Source organism: Peromyscus maniculatus, chromosome 2 (assembly GCF_049852395.1).
Source record: "Peromyscus maniculatus bairdii isolate BWxNUB_F1_BW_parent chromosome 2, HU_Pman_BW_mat_3.1, whole genome shotgun sequence".
Classification (NCBI taxonomy): domain Eukaryota; kingdom Metazoa; phylum Chordata; class Mammalia; order Rodentia; family Cricetidae; genus Peromyscus; species Peromyscus maniculatus.
This window is the reverse complement of record NC_134853.1, coordinates 171,561,438-171,577,187: the sequence shown is the minus strand read 5'-3', so window position 1 is coordinate 171,577,187 and position 15,750 is coordinate 171,561,438. Positions and strand designations below refer to the sequence as shown.

The following is a 15,750-nucleotide window of genomic DNA, read 5'->3' as shown; positions in this document are numbered from 1 at the left end:
CCCACCATGTGGGAGACAGGCTTGGCAGCAAGGGCCTTCACCCGCTGAGGCCCCGGCCCTCTAAGATCGTATGACTTTCAGTATAGTCTGGACCTCTGTCTGCTTAGATCCCATTAGCCTGCTCTTTCCTTCCCACTTCTCCTTCCCTTTCTGCCCTGGGTAGACCCCAGTCCTCGGGAGGGCTGGCAGTGGACCACTCCTCACCTGCTGCGCTGGCTGCAGCTGCTGCCTCCCTGCCTGTCACTCACAGGACCAGTGACGCCCGTTTCTAACTTCCCTTTCATCTCCCCCATGCTGAGCCAGTCTGGGCTTGACCCGTGGGTTAGAAGGCCATCTTCAGTCCTCCTCATGATGACAGTGTAGGAAATGTCCTGCGTGCTCTCCCACGGCTCCCTCCTGAGCTCTTCCCAGGGATATTTTCACATTAGAATCATGGGTGAGCCTGTGGGCATGGCGACAGTTTAGCTGGATATAAAATTTAATTTTTCAATACCAATGACAGAACATCGCAATCTCCTGGCTGCCAGTCGTTCCCTTGTGGAGTTTCTGTCATCTGATTCTTAGTCCTTTTCCCCTCTAGGCACTTTGGAATTCCTCCTTCATTCCACACTGCCTGCAAGCTATTCCCCACTCACTATTCTGTCCCCTTTCCTCTACTTAAGTCTGTGTACACTGGCCTGCTGACCCGGCTCCCGCTGCTGCCCATCCCTCTGGAGCCCTTGTAGTGTCCCTGGGGGTTTCAGCTGCCTGGGCTGCTGTGGGAGAGGGGGAAGAGGCAGTCACTCCCCAGATCCAAAACAAGGGATGACTCTGGATGGGAGGTGGGTCTAAGTCCAGCCCCCCCCCCCCAATTTTTGCTGTCCTCAGGGCCTTTTCCCCACCTCTCCTGCGGCTCCTCTCTGGGCTACACCTGTGGTATCAGCCTCGATCCACAGGGAGCCCTGGCTCCTGTGAGGCTGCCTGGCCCTTCCCTGTTGAGGCAGGGGTGAGCTGTTTGGGTTAAGCATGGATTCCCTTCCACGCCAGCCCCCCCTGCTCCCTCTGAGACATTCTTCCTACAGGAAGCTACTTGCTAGGTCTCTGGAGGTGTCTTAGGCACCAGCATCCTCTCTAGGACAATTCACCTTGGCTAGAAGCTGCCACATGACCCCAGAGCCAGAAGCCAGAAGAATCCCAATGTGACTGGTTAGTACCTGCCATTAGAGGGGGTACAGAACCCACTGGGCCTCCGTGACTCGGGAGGCTCCAATCCAGGAGCCCTCATGCCAGCTGCTCTTGGGAGGACCCAAAGAGAGTCTATGAAAAGCACAAAAACCCAGGCCACGAGGACACCACTGTGTCTTTAACTCATAGGACTTTACAAAACTCTGGAGACCCCACAGCCCGCTGGCCTGCGTCCAAGCTTCTGAGATGGGGTAGCTTCCAGCTGACCTAGGGCCACAATGGCAAGTGGAGCTGCCCATAAATACCTTTACATAAATACGGGCTGGACTACGTTTCCAGGTAAACAGTTGGCTGGCTGCAGCAGTCCATGGCCTAGCACCAGAAGGACCTGTCAGGCAGGTGGGGCCTCGCCAACTCCTGCCTTGGTCCCAACCCAGGTCCCTAAAGAGGGCCAGGATTCCTCAGCACAGCCTGCAGGGTTCCCATGTAAACGGTGGCCTGAGGCCTGGTCCAATTCCCTGGGTTCACTGTGTCCACTTGAGGCCTTCTTCCCCATGATGTCGAGGCTTTCCACAGTCCTCCACAGAGATCCATAGCTTTCCAGAAGAGGTGTGAAACCAGGAGTCCTAGGTCCACCCATGTCCTCTCCGTGCCTTGGGCTGGAACATGGTAGTGGTCCTCTGTGGGGATTCCATGAACTAGTGCCTCAAGGCCCTGCTGCTGGGCTGCTGGGGTGCTGGGGTGCTGGGGGATGGCTGTGTAGCCACTGGGGACATGGGAAGAACAGAGGATCAGCAACAAGGTAAGGTGGGAATCCTCAAAACAGCTAATTCCAGGCAGAAGGTGGTGACCTTCTTCCTTCATTAGCTAAGCCCAGCAAAAGCAACAGCCCATCCCCCTCCCACCGTGGTCCAGCCTCATCTTTAAGATCCAGGTTCTGAAGGCTCAGGGGAGCAAAGGTATTCATCATTGTGTGGGACTATTCCTTTGGGCCTAACCAGAGAGCAGCGCCCGGGCAAGCGTGTTCTCCACCTGAACTCTGGGCTCCCAGGGAGTTGGGTGATAGACAGCTCATGTTGTGCACTTGAGTAGACACTGGTAATGAGCCAGTAAGGCACCAATCACCCATGTCCACAGGAACCCCACACATCTACAGCATCACTTACACACCCATGTAAGCAGTGGGGGAGGGGTTCTGCTCAGATCTCACTCTTACAACTTCCAAGAAGGGTGGGAGACAGGAAAGCTTCACCCAAGGTTAAGCCAAACCCACCCAGGGAAAAGGGCTATCCCAGGACTGCTAGGGGCCAACAATGCCCTCCCCACAGCCCAGTTCTCAAAGATCAGCTAAATGTCAAGGTTCTGGAATTTGATGTCCTAGGATGTAGTACCACATCTGACCACCAGGTGCCACTGTGGATCGCATTATGTACCCAGACACCAGTCAGAAAATTGCAACCTGACCCCAACAGCTCGCTGCGTGGCTCTTAACAGTTCGAGGCCGTGATCATCTTGGAGAGGCTAAAGATGATTCACACAGTATCCATTCTACACTGAGGGTCTTCAGCTGAGGACTCCTGGGTCTGGGCCCTCACCTCTATCATGTCCAACCCTGCAGAGCACTACAGCTGGCCTCCCACCTCCCTCAGAGATCCTTCCTTCAGCAGCCTGGGCCTGGGGAGCCAACAAGAGATGCCATAGGGGCTTGGAGTATCTACAGGGGTGCAGTACAACCAGCTCTACCTTGCAGATGGGAGGTGCGGTCCCTCAGAGCCTCAGGGACTTAGGGATCAAGGGACTACTCCCTCAGCTCTGCATGTCAGTACACACAGGCACAAGCATGCAATAAAGCATGTGTACACATATGTGTCTGGTGCACACACATGAACTGGAAACACACATGCCTGACCCAGGCATGCACTGTAGCACATGTACTTGAATTCAACACGGTACACATGCCTGGTACATAGACATCACTGGAACAAGCATATGCAGTACAAAGATGTGGGCACACATGTATGCCTGAAGCCACGTACACATGGAGCACACACACTGGGGAGACACATTCCTAGAGCACACATATACCTGAAGAATGTATACACGGAACACGTACCCACCCAGAGAATTTACACCTAAAGCCCATGCACAACCCATAGAACATGCACCTTGAGCACACACACCATGAAGGAACACACATACATCAGGAAGACATGTATCTGAAATACACACCCACACACCCACATACACACCAAGAGCATATACACACACAGTGCATGCACATATGCCTGCACATGCACAGTTGACTCACACGCTTGTGTTGCTAATCCAATGTGCTGGCACATGTGCACATGCACCAGCTCACAACACACTGGTGTACGTGCACACACTGCTGCTCACAGATGCATGGGCACACAGCACCCACCCATACTGAATCCCTAGTACTGCCTGTATATGGATCTGTGAGCTCCTGCTGCAACTCTAGGTCACTCTAGGGAAAGGGCTGGTGCTGGGGGCTGGCAGTGCAACCCGTTCATGCCCAGGGGAAACGTCTTGAGGCCTACTCATTGCCACCCGCTGTGTGGACTCGGGGTGCCAGGAAGGGATGGCTGAGCATCTCACCGACAGGTCTTGTTCCACCATGGTGGCGGTACTGGGACAAGGGGTGGGTTCCTGGCCAGGGACAGGAAAGTCTCAGTTCCTCCCCTGGAAACCCGACTCACCTTCCCGGCAAGTGGGCCCTGTGTAGCTGTCCACGCAACGGCACTGCCCACTGATGGGGTCGCAGTCAGCCCCACCCTCACAGCCACAGCGCAGGGCACAGCCAGGCCCAAAGCGGCCCCTTCTGCACTCTGTAGGGGCAGGAGGTAGGAGAGAGAAGTGTAAACAACCGTCCCATCTTGATGTGGGATGGTCTGTATGTCAAATGCTCTGACTGGTCAATAAATAAAACACTGATTGGCCAGTGGCCAGGCAGGAAGTATAGGTGGGACTAACAGAGAGGAGAAAAGAAAGAACAGGAAGGTGGAAGGAGTCACTGCCAGCCGTCGTCATTACAAGCAGCATGTGAAGATGCCGGTAAGCCACAAGCCACGTGGCAAGGTATAGACTTATAGAAGTGGATTAATTTAAGCTATAAGAACAGTTAGCAAGAAGTCTACCGCGGGGAAGTCTGCCATACAGTTTGTAAGCAATATAAATCTGTGTTTACTTGGTTGGGTCTGAGCGGCTGTGGCAGGTTAGAGAGATTTGTCCTGACTGTGGGCAAGGCAGGAAAACTCTAGCTACACCATCTGCTGGACATGGGTAGACAGCCCAGGTGTCATGAGGTCCTCTGGGGAAGTAGAGAAGACCACGGGCCCCATTTCTTCTGAAAAGGATAACAGTTCCTACCCACTTTTTAAAAAATCGGTGTTCTATAACCATGAGCTCAACCATGGAAAAGCACCAGCCACAAGCCCCGGGCACACATTCCTGCCTAGTGCCTGGGTTGGTAAGGCAGTGTAGTGTAACCACAGCTGCTGCCCCCAAGGCTGCATGAATCCAAAAGTCATAAGGTCAGTTTTGTACCCCCATCAAGACAACCCCCATCCTCAGTCTGGTCTGAAGGGGCCATGGCCATGACTGATAAGTCAGGGACATATTTCCACCTCATTGGGGCCTTTCTCAGGACAGCCAGATGGAGTCCCCAGACTCTAGACTCCACAGAACAGGGCCTAACCCTGGCAGCTGCAGTGGGTGCCTGTGTCGTGTTCTAGCTACCGCCAACAGCGCCGAGGATGCAGACTGGAGCAGAGATCTTAGAAAGGCAGAGTGTGCGGTCTGCAGCCTGGCATGCGGGGACCCAGCCCACGTGATTTGACATTTGCTGTTGGTGGAAAACTACCCTCAGGTCCCATCCTGGACAGGCCCCTCCACTCACCCTGGTCACATGTAGCTCCTGTGCGCCCTGGTGGGCAAAGGCAGAGGCCGCTGATGGCATCGCAGGGTACACCTTTGCTGCAGCTACACCGCTGCCGGCAGCCCTCTCCAAAAAAGCCTGGCTTGCACCCTGGTGGGGGCAATGGGCTCAGTGTTCCCGTCCCCGAATTAAACAGGACAAGGAAGGGGTAAAGGGGCTGGGTGGGGGCAGCACTCACCTCTCTCACAGAACTGGCCATGGAAGCCGGCAGGGCAGAGGCACTGGCCACTGACAGGGTCGCAGGGGGCTCCCTGTTGACACTCACAGACTCCCTGGCAACCAGATCCATAGAAGCCAGCGGGGCAGGCTGAAGGAGGACCCTGGTTAGAATGAGTCAAAGGCAGGGGGCAGCAGAAACCCCCAGCTTTCCCAGAGACCAAATCCAAGCGCCGAGAGAGGCCCTTTCCAGAATGTGCTATCTCCCTCCTTCCTGGCTCCCACCATACTCCAGCATCCCAGCCAGGGCTCACATGACAAGGCAGAGGCATAAGGAGCCAGCGTGGGAGTCCTTATCAGAGCCTGGTCAGGGTCATCCCATCTCTCCCCATGAACAATGACCAAGAAGGTGGCCATTGCTTTCATGAACCAGGACCAGTCTAGATGGTGTGGGGACAAGGTAAGGGGACAGCCCCACTCACAGTGCTCACAAGCTTGACCATAGAAGCCAGGGCCACAGTGGCAAGCACCCGTGGTGGGCTCACAGGTACCATTGTTCTGACAGGAACACCCCAGAAGGCAGGCAGCTCCATAGCGCCCAGCAGGACAGGCTGTGCAGGGAGAGGACAAAGGTTTCTTTCTTTCTTTCTTTCTTTCTTTCTTTCTTTCTTTCTTTCTTTCTTTCTTTCTTTCTTTCTTTCTTTCTTTCTTTCTTTCTTTCTTTCCTTCCTCCCTCCCTCCCTCCCTCCCTCCCTCCCTCCCTCCCTCCCTCCCTCTCTCTCTCTCTCTCTCTCTTAAAGATTTATTTATTATGTATACAGTGTTCTGTCTGCATGCATCCCTGCAGGCCAGAAGAGGGCGCCAGATCTCATTACAGATGGAAGTGAGCCACCATGTGGTTGCTGGGAATTGAACTCAGAACGTTTGGAAGAGTAGCCAGTGCTCTTAACCTCTGAGCCATATCTCCAGCCCCCGGACAAAGGTTTCTTAAGGGCACCTGACTCAGTGCCCCTACACAGCCACCCAGACCCCTAAACTCTGCAACCTTCTCAGGGTCCAGAGCAAGGCATTTCAGTCCAGCTGCCCCTATAAACTCACCCTGCTCGCAGTGTGGCCCCATCCAGCCCAGGGGACAGGAACAGCTGCCGTTAGTGACATCACACAGGCCCCCATTTCTGCAGGCACACTTGAGCTCACAGTCCTTGCCAAATCGACCCTGGGGACACCCTGGGGGCAGAGGGTAGGCACAGCTGAGAACTCTGGCAAGGTTGGACATGATCTTGGGACATGTCCCCACACAGACGGGCATTCACTCAACAAACGCTTCCTGAGCTGCCTCGTGCTGGCCTTTGTCCTCAGCGTCCACTCTTCACCCAGCGTCTGGGGCAGCCAGCACCAGGTCTGGCCTGAGGGCCGCTCTCAGATAAAGCGGACCACAGTCTTCAGGAGACTGTCAGCACCTGCACAGCCAGCAAGGAGTCGGGAAGGCTTCCCATCACACTTCCTCAGGGCTGAGAATGTGTGTCCTGGAGACCCCAGGCCAGGCATGGCCAGACACGTGGGCTCAGAGGCGGCCTGCTGACCACCGTACACTGCCTGCCCACACTGCTGTCTTCCCTAGGAGTGAACAAGGTGGCATCCTGGCCACAGCCTGGCCTTGGGCTTCTGACTACACTAGTCCTAGGAGCACTAGGCGGAGAATAAGGGTGACAAGAGCAGCCGTTTGTGGAGACTGAGGGAAGAGCTGTGGGCGTGGCCTTGGGACGGGGCACGCTGACACAAGTGTGGCCATGACCACTGTCCCCTGGTCCACCCATTTCTCACCAGTCCAGCTTATGTCTGCTGGGCAACCCGGCCTGGGCCTGGTAGAAAGGACTAGGGAGATACTCTTCTAAGAAGACATCACCAGGACGCAAGCAGGTACCAGGCTCAGGAGGGGGTTCCACTGGCCAGAGACATGAACAGGCCACTGAGTGAACCAAGTCTCAAGAGGCCTGTGTGAGCGGGGCCTGAGTTGGCACGCGATGACCTATTTGCCAACAGGGCAGGCTGTTCAAATGGTGAGGATTCTGCTTCTCAGCCCCGAGGTTTCTGAGAATCCAGTGGCTGTGAGTGTGACTACGTCCCTGGGGAATGGCACACCCCCTCATGCTGGGTTCACTCCAGCAGCCTGCTCCATAACTCAACGACACGTCGGTGAACTGTGCATGTGCCCAGCCCCCGGCAGACACTCACCATGTTCACAGTGGACTCCAGTCTTCCCAGGAGAACAGACGCAAGTCCCTGATGCAGGGTCACAGGCCGCCCCTTGCCCGCATGCACACACATGGGCACAACTGGGGCCGAAGCGACCCTGTGGACAGGCTGTGGAGAGGGCGGGCAAGTAGTTGCTTCCACCTGGGCTCTGCCAGAGGCTGTACCAACCCCAACGACCGGACAGGAGACACAGGGGCACACCGCCAATCCCCAGGGCCCTCCATCTCCCTCCATGAAAAGGCTCTGCTGGGAGCTGGGTCCCAGGCCATCTCTACAGAGACACATCGACACAACACCCCCAGCTCTGCCTGGATTTCAAATGAGGAAAGTCCCCACGTGAGTCAGGAGAAAGGCCCTTTCCTGGACAGGACGCTTGGACGATTGTACTCGGTGTCTGGCATATATCTGGGACAGAGCTGGCCAGAAGGCCGGGGCCCTCTGGGATCACACTGATGCCCCAGGGTAGTACACCCACTGTCACTCTACCTTAGTTCAGCAATGGGGGACCCAAGAATCAGGGAAGCAGGTGGGCAGGGGGCTGTCCTCCCATAGGCTGGCCAACAGGGCCCCACCCCCTTCCCCAGAAATTTGAAAATAAGCCATCCCGCCCTGCAACCTGGCTCCTCACCGAGGCTGCAGTCGGCCCCAAGGAACCCGGCAGGGCAGTGGCAGGCTCCCGTGGCTGTATCGCAGGAACCACCATTGAGACACTTACAAACTTGTGCACAGCCTGGCCCATAGCGCCCAGGAGGGCATCCTGCAGGGAGAGAGAGGGTCTGTGACATATGCTGGGGGCTGGAGTCAAACATGCAGCACCCCTGAACATGGCATGGCAACCCCGTGAACTGCTCCCCTCCACCCTGCATCCCAGAATGGCAGACAGAACCCCAGGTCCCCCGAGGCAGTGGGCCGCACTCACGTTGCCGACAGTCAGTGCCATGGTAACCCGCAGCACATACGCAGGCCCCTGAAGCAGGGTGGCAGGCCCAGGTCTCACCAGGACATTGGCATGGGTGCCCACAGTCCTTTCCAAAGGTGCCAGGCTGGCAGGCTGGGTATAAGTTGGGTAGGGTCAGCCCTGGCCTTGCCCTCAGGAATCCCCCAGTTGTCCCTCTCCACAAAGCAGATGTTAGGGAGAGCACTTACCCTGCTCGCAGCCAGGTCCAGTGAAGCCAGGCGGACAATGGCACTCCCCAGTAACATGGTGGCAGGAGGCACCAGGAGGGCAGTGGCAACGCTGGGCGCAGGCCTCTCCAAACCAGCCATATGGACAGGCTGCAGGAAGGGTGGAGTTAGGCAGGCTTTCCTGGAAGGAAAGGGCCAGCTCCCGCCCGCCCGGCAACTGGGTCCAGGCACTGTGGTCTGTGCTCACCGTCCTCGCAGTGTGAGCCCCTCCATCCTGGGGGACAGAGGCAGGCCCCCGTGACATGGTGGCAGGTGGCACCTCTCCGGCAGGTACAGTGCTCCTCACAGTGAACCCCAAACAGGCCCTTGGCACAGGCTGTAGTGTGAGAGAGAGACAGGAAAGCTGGAAATCACAGCCCCAGGGCCTTCGCCCTGGAAGTCAAGGGAAAAGGGAAGGCTGGGACCAGAAGCTTTGAAGAGTCACTGGATCCCCCTGAGGACCCCAGCTCAGCCTACCAGCATCTGCAGCCCCAGGCTTGGGTCTGAGCAAGGGGCTCTCTAGGCAGGATCTGCCAGTGACAGTGCCTATGTGGAAGCGGAGCCAGGAACAGAAGACCCAGTAAGGTTAGAATGAGGCTGAGCCGGGCAGTATCCTGCCCAGTGTCCACTTGTCCAGACTCTGAGGGGTTCAAAGCCTGGAGGGGTGAACAAGAACCGTGGGCACAAAAGCCACAGCCTGGCAGCGTCCAGCAGTCATGGAGCCCTGGGCAATACAGGCTTCAAGTCCAGAGACCAAGGCGTTCTCTCTGAAGCCTTGAGATGAGGCACACCCCTCTGTCCAAATTGAAGCAAACCAGCCTACCAGGCTGGCCTCTTAGGTATAGCCCAGAGGCCCTGATCCCGTTTAACAGTGGGCCACTCCACATTGGGTCACATTGGTGCGGCCAGGCCTGTCTCGTATCTTCAGCATGGAGTAAAATGGGAGTAAAACTTGGCAGAACCTCCCCGCTTCCCAGAACCCACTCACGGCTCTGACACTTGTCCCCCGTCCAGCCAGCTGGGCAGAGGCAGTGGCCCGTGAGCGGGTCGCATGTGCCCCCATTAAGGCAATTGCAGCTAAGCTGACAGCCAGCTCCGTAGTGTCCAGGAAGGCACTCTGAAAAGGCAGGGATTGGGAGGGAGGGTCTGACTTTCTGAGCTAGGGCTCTGTCCAAGAGACACTAGCCCAACCTTCCCACACCTGAGGCGAGATACCACCGCCAACCCCAGGGTGCTGCCCCCTCAACAGGAGTCCTCCTAGGCCTGAGGGCATGTCTACTACCCAGCCAGCTCACCTTTCTCACAGGCCAAGCCGGTCCAGCCCTCTGGGCACGTGCACTGGCCCAAGACGGGGTCACAGCTCCCTCCATTTCGGCAAAGACAGGAATGCTGACAGTTCTCGCCGTACAGGCCAGGGGGGCAGGCTGAGGCCCAGAGAGGAGAAGCCAGCCTCAGCCTCAGCGCCCGGCCAGCAGAGAGCTTTGGAGTTCTATAAGTTTCCACACATCCCCAAAGCCCAACCTGACTTTCAAGTCGGACTCTTATCAGGCCTGGTTTTATGATGCCCGAGCCCCGGCCTGTCCTGCACCCGTCAACCTGGCCTTAGGGGCATAACACTAAGGGCCACATAGTCAAGCTCCCTCCCAACTTCCCCAAAAGGCCATGCTGACAGGAGAGCCCAGCTCCTACCCTGGCACCCCATGAACACCATCCCTCCATGGGCCCACGGAGAGGCCACTACCCAAGATGGATGCTGAACTCCTGAACAGAGCTTACCCTGCAGGCAGGTGAGTCCCATCCAGCCAGGGGCACAGTGGCATTGCCCATGGACAGGGTCACAGGAGGCCCCATTGAAACAGGTACAAACTTGACTGCAGTTAAGCCCGTAGGTGAGGGATGGGCAAGCTGTAAGGGGAGAGGAGCCGTCAGGGACGTAGCCAGAGACTACGGCAGGAGGTGCCAGGGAGCTGAGCGAAGCTGCCAGCGTCTCGGGGCCACCGCTCAGCAGGGCAGCCACAAAGGGATGGACACTTGGGGTCTCATGGGCAGAGCTGTGCCCTCAGTTGAATGCCAGGAAGGGGTCCCGAGGGGTGTTCCCCACACGAAGAACCCATGCTCCTGAAGTACCCAGGCGAGGCCCCTCACATACCCTGGGCACAGTGTGGGCCCCAGCGGCCGGCTGGGCAGATGCAGGAGCCGGTCACAGCATCACAGGTGGCCCCAGCAGAGCAGTTACAGGCACTGCCACAGTCTAGCCCAAAGAAGCCAGCAGGACAGGCTGCAGACAGAAGTGACGCTGGCAAGGGGCCCAGAGGCCAGAGGACCCTGCCCTGCGCTCAGGGCCCACCCCAGCCTGCTCCAGTTCACTGTGCTCACACCCCAGCCTGCTCCAGCTCACACCCCAGCCTGCCCCAGCTCACACCCCAGCCTGCCCCCAGCTCACACCCCAGCCTGCCCCCAGCTCACACCCCAGCCTGCTCCAGCTCACCGAGCTCACACCCCAGCCTGCCCCAGCTCACACCCCAGCCTGCTCCAGCTCACCGTGCTCACACCCCAGCCTGCCCCCGCTCACACCCCAGCCTGCCCCCGCTCACACCCCAGCCTGCCCCAGCTCACACCCCAGCCTGCTCCAGCTCACACCCCAGCCTGCCCCAGCTCACACCCCAGCCTGCCCCCAGCTCACACCCCAGCCTGCTCCAGCTCACACCCCAGCCTGCTCCAGCTCACACCCCAGCCTGCTCCAGCTCATACCCCAGCTCATACCCCAGCTCACTGTGCTCACACCCCAGCCTGCCCCCGCTCACACCCCAGCCTGCCCCCGCTCACACCCCAGCCTGCCCCAGCTCACACCCCACCCCAGCCTGCCCCAGCTCACACCCCAGCCTGCCCCAGCTCACACCCCAGCCTGCTCCAGCTCACACCCCAGCCTGCTCCAGCTCACACCCCACCCCAGCCTGCTCCAGCTCACACCCCAGCCTGCCCCAGCTCACACCCCAGCCTGCCCCCGCTCACCGTGCTCACACCCCAGCCTGCCCCCAGCTCACACCCCACCCCAGCTCACTGTGCTCACACCCCACCCCAGCTCACTGTGCTCACACCCCACCCCAGCTCACTGTGCTCACACCCCAGCCTGCCCCAGCTCACCGTGCTCACAGAAACTTCCCCTCCAGCCGGCTGGGCAGGTGCAGGCCCCACTGACATGGTCACAGGTCGCCCCATGCTCACACTTGCACTTCTGCTCACAGCTAGGTCCAAAGTACCCCTGGCGACACACTGAGACACAAAGGCCAGGCCACGGTTGGCTCAGACACCAAGAGTCTGGCCAGAGCCCAGGATGAGGGGGAAAGGCCTGACTGACAAAGAAGCCTCTCCCCTCCCAACAGTGGGGACACCTGGCCTTACCACACACTCCTCAGATGGAAGGTAAGAATCCCAGACCTCATCTTCAGGGCCCACACAGGATCTCACCTAGGGCTACCCCTAAAACCAGCTATCCCGGCCCACTCACAGCCCATCCACAAGCCTTGGGAGTATACATAGAGGGGCCTAAGGAACCCCTCCTCCCCTCCCAGGCTGGGACACCCCCAGCTCCCCATCTGCTACTCCAGCTGAGCCTTAAGTCTGCCACTGACAGGTGGGAGACAGTACCTGTGCATGTACGGTATGCATGCACTAGACTACTCAGGTAAATGTGTACATGCGTACGTGCATATGCAAGTGTTCTTGTGTATGTGGTCATAGGCATGTGCACATCTGTGTGCACCCCGAGAGAGAGGTCCAAGTGCCAGGCCAGTACTCACACTGCTCACACTGGGGACCTTCATAGCCAGCCTCACACAGGCACAGGCCACTGATGGCATCACAGCTCCCACGGCCTGCACTGCAGTTGCAAGGGTGGATGCAATCGGGCCCCCAGTGTGCATTGTCACAGGCTGCAAGAGAGCTCAGAGTCATCTTGGGTGAGCTCCACATCCAGGTCAGAACACAGAACATCTTGGGACAGGAGCAAGGGAGGGACCAGTGGACGAAGGACAGGCAAAGGACCCACATACCTCTCTGGCAGCTGAGGCCAGTCCACCCAGGGGCGCAGCTACAGCGTCCAGTGGCTGGGTGGCAGTGTCCGTCATTGGCACAAGCACACCTCATCTGGCAGCCGGTTCCAAACCAGCCTGCTGGGCAAGCTGTTGGTGGTAAAGAGGCTAAGCATGGCAGCCTGGTGTGCCCACCCAGGGCTGCAGGCAGAGGTCAGACCCCAGCCATACTCACCATCCTGGCAGCGGCTGCCAACAAAGCCAGGGAGGCACAGGCAGGCTCCAGTCTCAGGGTCGCAGCTGGCACCATGTTCACATGCAGGGCAGATCTCCTGACAGCCAAGCCCCCAACGGCCCTCGGGACAATCTAGAGCCCACTCCCAGGGTCAGTTATTCTTTCCCTAGTACCCCAGTTGGCACACTGGTGTGTGCCTGACACATCTCTGAAGGTCCCTCTTGCCACAATCCAGAGAAAGGACCACTGTTTCCATATAAGATTGCCAAGGAGAGAGGCAGGCTTCAGCACCTCAGGGCTGCAGGGCACCCACCCATAGAAAAGTAAACCCAACCTCAGGGACAGTTCAATGGCAAAATAATACACCATGCAGGGAGCTGATGGTACAGGAGGTCACAGTGCAGGGTCAAGGCTTGCTGGGCAGCTGCAGACACCCTCCATATCCCAGCATGTTGCAGCATGAGTCCCCAAAGCTATAAAGAAGCCTAGCACTGCATGGTCAGGTCTAAGCTTCCAAAATGGTCCATGGTGAGGTTCCCAAGGAGACCAGCTCTCAGATCAGGGGCCCTTAAATGTAGTCCAGACCGGGATCCCCCAAATAGAGCTTGGACTGGGATCAAGGGTCTCTAAATGTGGTCCAGGATGGTATTCTCAAACACAGCCCAGGGCAGGGGCTCCTGGAGCCCTGCGGCTGTCACTCACCTGCTCCACAGTCCTCCCCAGTCTTCCCTGGTGGGCACAGACACTGTCCTGTGACCCGATGGCAGGGGGCCCCCACACAGGAGCAGGAGCCTGAGCAGTTCACACCAAATGTCCCTACTGGGCACTCTGTAGGTGAGAGCAGGTGGCTTCAGTCACTCTCTGTGCAGTTATCAAGGCTAGGAGCATCATCTGGAGCCCCAGGGACACCAGGACAGGGACTTAGCAGGGGTGAGAGTTGGGAGAGGCCAGTCTGGGGCATAGGAAGAGGCAGGGCTGCCAGAGGAGCAGGCAACCTGTCCAGGGGAAGCTATGGCCATCCAGGACCCTGGAGAGCTCCCAGGAGCAGGGGACCCTTCCTGCTCCAGGATGGTCCATCCAGGGGCCCTGTACTAGCCAGTCTAACCAAGGTGTGCCAGTCTATACCCTCTACTTCATACCCAGCTCCTCAGCAGCAAAGCTGTAGCCGTCTGCTGGCAGAATGAAGGAGTGTGGTGGGAAAGAGTGGTAACTGGTCCCTACAAAGAGTAAGGAAGGACCCCAGAGCTCTGGGACCCTCCATACTCTGAAACTCAAGCTATACCAAGGAATACAGCAGTGTGGGAATTAGAGTGTCCTGGACAGGAATGGTCCAAAGCAGGGCCTCAAGAATGCATATGGCCATTCCCTGGTACATGCAACAGCCCTGGAAACCGGAAAGCTCTGAGTGGCCTCACTTGGTAAAGCACCTCTGTGCTTCCTCTCAGAGCCTGGGGAGAACAGAGCATGAGACTGGGGGGGGGGGGGACTTAGGAAGCAATGAAGGATTCCTGCCCGCCTAGCATCTGCCCACTCTGCCGGTTCCTGGAATGAAACAGCAGGCTTGATACAGAGGTACGGCAGGCAGGCGCCACTCACCAGGGAACAGACACAACACATGTGCATGCTTTAGGTGCCTGACCATAGCACCCATGCAGGCAGGCATGCACGTACACATGCACGCACACATGCACACACACACACACACACACACACACACACACACACACACACGCACACACACACACACCACACATACACACACGCACACTCACACATGCACCCACAGAGACAACCACATAGCACAAACCAGGGAGAGGGCCCAATGTTGCTGGTGAGGTGGTCCCTCAAGGCCTCAGGAGTTCTCCCCACTAACTGAGCACGTCGTAGACTTGTGCTTAGGGCAGTAATAGTTTCCAGACCTAATAACAAGGGGAGCCATTTCTGTAAAAGTATGTATGTCATTTCCTGTGGTCTGTCCTTGGGGGCACTGGAGGCCTTAATAAAGTAAAGAGAGGAAAGGGGGGTTCCTTTTCCTTTCAGCACAGGGGGCAGGCCCCAGGATGGTGGGAAGAAGGCTCCCCGCACAGCTGCCTCATGGGGCCTGGCAAGCAACATAGAGTCTGGAAAAGGAAGACATAGTCTTGGGGAGGAAGGCGAGATACAAGTGTCTGTGTCTGCACAGGCACATGGGTGTACGTGTGTGCATGTTCTGGGTGGCTCTGTTAGGAGGCGCAGCCCTGTCCACTCCCTGGATGCTTGTGTGGATGGAAAGAGGGACACTCGGAGCTGGTGAACAGCCTGGGGCCACAGAGTCCTGAGAGCAGGTCAGGTCTGGGGACTCCAGACTGAGTTGGGAGCCCTGAATATCCTCTCCTGCGCCAATGAGACCTGAGAGCCCTTACCAGGCCTCATCCCACAGATGATCAGCTTGGCTGGCTCTGCCCAGCTGACCTCTGTCCGTGGCTGGGTGGTGCTGGGGACTTTTCTGCTTTTCTCCCCTATAGAGAGGGGAAAGGAGGGCATGGCTGGTGCTCCTGCATTCCTCTCTAGCCTTGCCCACCCTAAAACGGGCACACTTGGGCCCTGAAGCGCCCTTCTCATCTGACCAATGGGTATAGACAGCAAGTGCTATGCCAAGAGAGGCCCAAACCTCTCCAAACCTGTTGGCAGTAGCTGTATTGACCACAACAGAAACACCAAGGGCCTTCCCCCTCCCTCAAGGATCTGCGACCACGTGGGTGTGTCCTCTCCTGGTCATGAGCTGAATGTTTGAGTGTCCCATTCCA

General features: G+C 57.6%; 1 protein-coding gene across 4 annotated transcripts in view; it reads right to left on the bottom strand.

The window, feature by feature from the left end:
- Positions 1 to 460: 460 nt before the first annotated feature.
- Megf6 (multiple EGF like domains 6) overlaps positions 461 to 15,750 on the bottom strand; it is a 101,539-nt gene continuing 86,249 nt past the window's right edge. For 3 of the 4 annotated variants that reach the window (XM_076565793.1, XM_076565792.1, XM_076565794.1), the window contains 20 exons: positions 13,667 to 13,792; positions 12,965 to 13,096; positions 12,751 to 12,879; positions 12,499 to 12,630; positions 11,843 to 11,971; positions 10,848 to 10,976; positions 10,475 to 10,603; positions 9,994 to 10,122; positions 9,687 to 9,815; positions 8,907 to 9,035; positions 8,681 to 8,809; positions 8,454 to 8,585; positions 8,163 to 8,291; positions 7,514 to 7,642; positions 6,377 to 6,505; positions 5,761 to 5,889; positions 5,301 to 5,429; positions 5,084 to 5,212; positions 3,885 to 4,013; positions 461 to 1,930 (listed from right to left, as the gene is read on the bottom strand). In XM_076565793.1, the coding sequence (XP_076421908.1) occupies positions 1,863 to 1,930; positions 3,885 to 4,013; positions 5,084 to 5,212; positions 5,301 to 5,429; positions 5,761 to 5,889; positions 6,377 to 6,505; positions 7,514 to 7,642; positions 8,163 to 8,291; positions 8,454 to 8,585; positions 8,681 to 8,809; positions 8,907 to 9,035; positions 9,687 to 9,815; positions 9,994 to 10,122; positions 10,475 to 10,603; positions 10,848 to 10,976; positions 11,843 to 11,971; positions 12,499 to 12,630; positions 12,751 to 12,879; positions 12,965 to 13,096; positions 13,667 to 13,792 (2,525 nt within the window). In that variant the 3' untranslated portion in view covers positions 461 to 1,862. Of the gene's footprint in view, positions 1,931 to 3,884; positions 4,014 to 5,083; positions 5,213 to 5,300; positions 5,443 to 5,760; positions 5,890 to 6,376; positions 6,506 to 7,513; positions 7,643 to 8,162; positions 8,292 to 8,453; positions 8,586 to 8,680; positions 8,810 to 8,906; positions 9,036 to 9,686; positions 9,816 to 9,993; positions 10,123 to 10,474; positions 10,604 to 10,847; positions 10,977 to 11,842; positions 11,972 to 12,498; positions 12,631 to 12,750; positions 12,880 to 12,964; positions 13,097 to 13,666; positions 13,793 to 15,750 lie in introns of all 4 variants that reach the window. The other variant, XR_013049513.1, reaches the window with a different exon arrangement.